Raw genomic sequence first — 6,559 nt, forward strand, 5'->3', positions numbered from 1 at the left:
ACAGGACACTGTGGTAAGACAACCTTTATAGACAAATGTCAGATGTGTTGCTCTGTGGAACCCTGACACCACCCTGATCTTAGGGTCTCAGAGTCTCTGAGCATCTGGAATGCATTTATCGTCCCGCCAATGCTGTGAGGTAAGGCAGGGCTACTAAGCACCTGGACAAAGTCTCAGAGACAGCCAAGGGCTTGCCCTCGGTCAGACATGGCAAGAGAATCAAACCCAGCTGACCTGAGGCATAGAGCCATGCCCAGACATCAGCACCAGCCTTCCAGACATCTGAGTGCTGACAGGTCTGGCTGGATTCTCTGCTGTTCCAGAAGAATCCCCTTTGTGCGGCAGAGAGCAGGGATGGCCAGGAGTGGTTTGATTGTCTGGCCTGTACTCCCCCTATCTCAGCAGAGTTTAGAGCAGCCTCGGGGCTGGGCTGACCTCTGCCTGATGGTAACGGCTTCCAAGAGCACATCCCACTCTGCCCAAGACCCTGCAGATAGTGGCCACTCCAGATTGCCCCCATTTGGACCTGAGGTAGCCCTGCAGGCTCCCTTCCCTGCCTCTAAGGTTCTTGCAATGACTTACTCTCATTGTGGTATACTTAATACAAGAGCCCCTTTTTGGGGTCACATTAACTCAGTCTTCTCCAAAACACAGGCTTTCCTACCCTCCAGCACCACCCTCCTCCTTTACTCTGGAGACCCCCACCTCCCTGCTTGCTCGGGTCTTCATCCGATCCGCATCCCCTACTGCTCCTTTTCCCATGAGGTCCCACCTACTGCCTTATCACTTCCCACTAGGCCCTGCCCCCTGTTCATCACTTCTCCCAAGGCTCCACCCCACAGCCAGGCCAGAGTCAGGCCATGATAGCAGCTGCCCCAGGAGCCCAGGCTGCTGCGGGGAGCCCCAGACTCTCCAACTTCCCTGGGTTGTACATCCTAGGAGATAAAATGTAGAGGGTCTGGGGATCCTCAAAGTGACTCTGACTCCCTGGGCAGCTGTTAACATCACCTGGCTTCTAGCCTGAAGAGGAAGCAGAGCCTTGGGTAAAGTGGAGGAGCAGGGGGCTAAGTCCTGTGGGAAGTGATGGGGTGCAGGAAGGTGCAGAGGGGGAAGAGGATCCAGGATGGAATAAATTGTCTTGGCCATTGTCACCACTGCTGCAGACATTTGATGAACTGACCCTTCACTTCACAAATGCCCTGATTATCCTTGCACGAAGATGTTTGTTTTTCACGCTGTACACAATTGGATTTATCAGGGGTGGGATCATCATGTAGACATAGCCCAAAAGAATCTGAAGAAAGTGAGAAGAGCTATTCCCGAATCTGTGTATCAGAGCCAGCCCTATCTCTGGTATGTAGAAGATCAGGACCGCACAGAGGTGAGAGACGCAGGTGTTCAGGGCCATGAGGCACTCCATGGAGGATGTGATGCTCAGTACTGTTTTGAGGATCATCACATAAGAGAGGAGGATGAGCAGCGAGTCCAACCCCATTGTTAAGAGTGCAACAGACAAGCCATAGATGTTGTTGACTGTGATATCTGCACAAGCCATCTTCATGACATCTTGGTGCAGGCAGTAGGAATGGGAGAGGACATTGGCTCGACAGTATCGGAACCGTTTCACGAGAAAAGGGAGTGGGAATATTAGGGCCACCCCCCTTAACACAAACACTAGTCCCATTTTGGCAATTCTCGGCAGAGTTAAGATGGAAGCATATCTCAGTGGGTTACAGATCGCGATGAAGCGGTCAAAGGCCATCAACAAGAGCATGGAAGATTCAATGCATTGAAGTGAGTGGATGAAGAACAGCTGGGCAAAACAGGCATTGAGGCTGATCTCCCTAGAGTTAAACCAGAATATGCCCAGTATTGTTGGGATGGTGGCTATTGATAAGCCAAGGTCTGTGGCAGTCAACATGGAAAGGAAAATGTACATGGGCTCATGGAGGCTTGGATCTGTTTTTATAATGAACAGAATGACTGCATTTCCTACTATCGAAATAACATACATTAAGCAGAAGGGGACAGATATCCAGAGATAGACGTCTTCCTGCCCAGGTATCCCGGTGAGAAGGAACACTGCAAATTTGAATTTGGTGTCATTGACAGCTGTCATCATGTACTGGGTAGGTCTGAGGAGTTTTGAACTTTCCTTCCTGGAAGGAAAAAATGGAGACTAGATTATATTTAACAAGACATCTTTCTGCTCTCAGTGCCTGTCTAGAGACTCTCACAAGCTGTAGGATGATCAGCAAAATATAGTCTTGGATTTACACCACCAATTGGAAGATAGGCACTGCCAGACTGGATCAGACTTGTAGTCCATTTAGCTCGCTATTTAGTTGCTAGGTCTAGATTCTTCATAATAAGGTGGAAAGAGCCCTGCAATAGGCAGCTCTGAGATAACCTGCTCCCAGGGAAAGTTTCCACTGACCCCACTAGTTAGACATATTTTTTGGTGTAAATCAGGAAAGTTTAGGATCCTTCCCAGACTTTTTAAAAACAATTCTCACTACTGTATTTGGATTTTCTGGTTACCATATAAACATCCAGTCCTTCTTCGAATCCAGCTAAGCTCTTGGCCCCATTGATATTTTGTGGCTGGGAATTCCTCAGTCTGCTTGAGTTCTGTGTGATTTTACATTTGTGACCTTTCCAGACACCCTTTCTGGCCCTCCACTTCTGAGTGTGTCCCTGTCATAAATATAAAGGGAAGGGTAAACACCTTTAATATCCCTCCTGGCCGGAGGAAAAATTCTTTCACCTGTAAAGGGTTAAGAAGCTAGGATAACCTTGCTGGCACCTGACCAAAATGACCATTGAGGAGACAAGATACCTTCAAAAGCTGGGAGGAGGGAGAAAAACAAAGGGTCTGTGTCTGTCTGTTTTGCTAGGGACAGAACAGGAATGGAGTCTTAGAACTTAGTAAGTAATATAGCTAGATATGTGTTAGATTATGTTTTTTTTAATGGCTGAGAAATTAAGTTGTGCTGAATAGAATGGATATTCCTGTCTGTGTGTCTTTTTGTAACTTAAGGTTTTACCTAGAGGGACTCTCTATGTTTTGAATCTAATTACCCTGTAAGGTATCTACCATCCTGATTTTACAGAGATGATTCTTTTTACTTCTATTAAAATTCTTCTTGTAAGACCTGAATGCTTTTTTCATTGTTCTTAAGATCCAAGGATTTGGGTCTGTGGTCACCTATGCAAATTGGTGAGGGTTTTTACCAACCCTTTCCCAGGAAGTGGGGTGCAAGTGTTGGGAAGACATTTCCAAACAACACTTTTCTAATAAAAATAAACCCAGATGAACGTTTGGCGGTGGCAGTGGAAGTCCAAGGGCAAAGGGTAAAATAGTTTGTACCTCGGGGAAGTTTTAACCTAAGCTGGTAAAAGTAAGCTTAGGAGGTTTTCATGCAGGTCCCCACATCTGTACCCTAGAGTTCAGAGTGGGGAAGGAACCTTGACAGTCCCATTGTATCATGGTGTGTGAAAACACATGGGAGGTACATGGTGAAAATCCTTATTGTATTTATCTGCCCTGTACTGAAGCTATTTATAAATGCCTGTCTTTGCCTAATATAATATATTATATGTCTTTGCCTAATATAAATGTCTGCCTTTTCTCCACTCCTGAGAGTTCAAATTCTGCCACTGCCTCTTTACAGTACATGGGATAAATTCTTAGGGCCAGATTCTGAATTCAACAACATTGACATCAACTGCATCATTCCAGTTTTACATGTATCAATTTGATTAGAACCAGGCTCTATTAACTTTCCCTTACCAAATGCTCCCAGTGATACACTCTGACCTCCAAGAAACCCTCTAAGAGAAGCTGAAGTGCTTTTCCTGGCAAGTATTGACTGAATCCAGAGAGTTCAATCATCCTACAGGCTTCTTTTCATCTTCACCGGACCTGCAGCCTATTCTCATTCAAAAGTCTGAAGATATTTGGCAAATTAAAAGCTAACACAGACAGTTACTTAGCTGGGTGGAGGAGGGGTTGGTGTCAGAAAGAAGGAAATAGTGCAAACAGTAGGTTCACTAGGTTTGCACTAATATCCATTTTCAGCTTGGAAAAGAGGAGATTAAGGGGGGATATGATAGAGGTCTGTAAAATCATGAGTGGTGTGGAGAAAGTGAATAAGGAAAAGTTATTTACTTGTTCCCATAATATAAGAACTAGAGGCCATCAAATGAAATTAATGGGTAGCAGGTTTAAAACAAATAAAAGGAAGTTCTTCTTCACACAGCACACAGTTAACCTGTGGAACTCCTTGCCTGAGGAGGTTGTGAGTTTAGGACTATAACAAGGTCTTAAAGAGAACTGGATCCATTCATGGAGGTTAAGTCCATTAATGGCGATTAGCCAATATGGGTAAGGAGTGGTGTCCCTAGCCTCTGTTTGTCAGAGAGTGGACATGGATGGCAGGAGAGAGATCACTTGATCATTACCTGTTCGGTTCACTCCCTCTTGGGCACCTGGCATTGGCCACTGTTGGTAGACAGGATACTGGGCTGGGTGGACCTTTGGTCTGACCTGGTCCGGCCGTTCTCACGTTCTTATGAGTGTGCAAGTTACTTCAGCCATGCACACAAGCACTATTACACTCCCCTTTCCTGCACCTCAGCTCTACTCTTTGCTGAAACATAGACCAGCAGTTCTGTTCTCTCAGGATATTTTGGAAAGACTTGCACAGGTATTACAGAGGGATTGTCTTCAAGACTCTGAATGTAAGTGTCACAGACATCTTCTGGTCAGTTACCAGGAGACTGTATCATACAACTGTTCACTGAACAAACAGTTAACATCACAAACCCATTGCAAACATTATGTGGAGTATTTCTAAAATGCTTTCTAAAGCAATACCCATTAAGCAGTAAAGTTACCACGGCTCCTTCCTGGAGAGATTCCAACAACTCTGCTTCTGGCTTTCAATATACATGCTGTCATGAAAGTTTGGTTTCAAAATTTATATAATAATGAACTGTTTTGACATAACATTTACACATCTGTACTTTTGTACACACATGCGAACCTGTTCTTTCCCCTCTGATCTGCTTTCAGAGATGATTTCTAAGGTTACAGTGGGACTTAAAATGTGATGTGTTTCATCAGCCCTCATTCAGTCGCTTGTCAGCAAACAAAAGTCTAGTAGCTCCTCTGTCCCTGGGTTCATAGCTGACTGGGTCTTCTCAGGTTCTGTTCTGTCAGTCTGTAGCCTGTATCTGGAGTGGTAACAGGCCTTTGGATCAGTATAGAAAATATTCATTCCCTGAGCTCTCACTCTCTAGTACATAGTAACCCCAGCATCTGTAATTCAGGCATGATGAGGGTTTGTAGGAAGTGGATTTGAAAGGCAAATGCATGAGTATTCATGGAAATGGAACTTCTTATCACACATGAAGGTAGTCTCTCTCTCTCTCTCTCTCTCTCTCTCTGTCTTTCTCTCTGACTGTCTATGTCCTGTATTCATAAAATGCATAGCACCTGGGAACAGCATTGTGACAGACACGGAGCTGAGCTGCAATAACGAATGTGTATGTTAAACCCAGTTCTTGGGATGTTTGCTGTAGAGCTGTATTGGGTTAACGATTGAGATGTTTATGTTATGGCTGTATAAGGTGAAACTAGTGTGGCTCATCTTAGTTTAATAGCAGGCCACAGGAAAACAAGGAGGAAGGGAAGGAATAGTTCAAGAAAAGCATTACTCAGTCACCACCCCAGGGAGACTGAGAGACTACACTGGAGATACAAGCCACAAAGAGCCTATTTCCAGCCTCCAGCCACATTACACAGCTTGTTTTGCCAGTGCTGGGAGTCTGTCCAGAGGTGGGGCAGCTGTTGCTCAGAAGCTCTTCTGACTGACAGGCACAAACACGGCTTGGGAAGTCTGAAAGTGCAAGGCCTCCCTGGGTCCCTGTCAGAGCGGGAAGGCTTGGGGTCAGAAACAGGTGAAGCCTGTTGTTTGAAAATCCTCCGATTTGCCCATGTTCCACTTTATTCCTTCTGTTCATATTAAACAGTATTTTGTTTCAAGAAGGCCAGCTGGTAATTAGTTTCATCAGTACTCCCACAGTCCCAGAGGGAAGAATCACAGGTGCCAAACCCACCCGGGCCTGCTCAGCATCCACAGTCGGCCCGTAGTGAGCTGTAGCCCAGGGCGCAGGCTGAGGGTGGGTGGATCGTGGGATTCCACCCCATGTAAGGGAAGACTACGAGGCCTGACATGTGGCACTCAGAGACCAAAGAGGAGTCAGAGATATGGGTAGCCTCTAACTTTGACGGGTATCTACAGGATAGAAGTGCTGGAGCCCTCAGCCGCTAAGGAAGCAGAAATATGCCCTATTGGGCCTGTTACCACAGAAGAAAGGCAGCTCTGTATTCCTGCGCTCACAATTGAGCCAGAGAATAAAACCTCTGAAAATGCATTTGCTAATTAAATTTTCAGGAGCAAATAAACCTGAGGCAATTTGGGAACTAGTCACTGATATTCTGTGGGGTCTCCTCTCCCTCATCCCCTGGCAGGATTTGACCCAGAGCACACGG

At 45.6% G+C, this 6,559-nt stretch overlaps 1 protein-coding gene across 1 annotated transcript; it reads right to left on the reverse strand.

Moving 5' to 3' along the window:
* Positions 1–1,183: 1,183 nt before the first annotated feature.
* Positions 1,184–2,122, reverse strand: LOC140896405 (olfactory receptor 51G2-like). Its single transcript, XM_073308208.2, has one exon. It carries the CDS (start codon positions 2,120–2,122, stop codon positions 1,184–1,186), a length of 939 nt encoding a protein of 312 aa, XP_073164309.2.
* Between the last annotated feature and the right edge of the window lie 4,437 nt (positions 2,123–6,559).

This window comes from Lepidochelys kempii, chromosome 1, assembly GCF_965140285.1.
Source record: "Lepidochelys kempii isolate rLepKem1 chromosome 1, rLepKem1.hap1, whole genome shotgun sequence".
Lineage (NCBI taxonomy): Eukaryota > Metazoa > Chordata > Testudines > Cheloniidae > Lepidochelys > Lepidochelys kempii.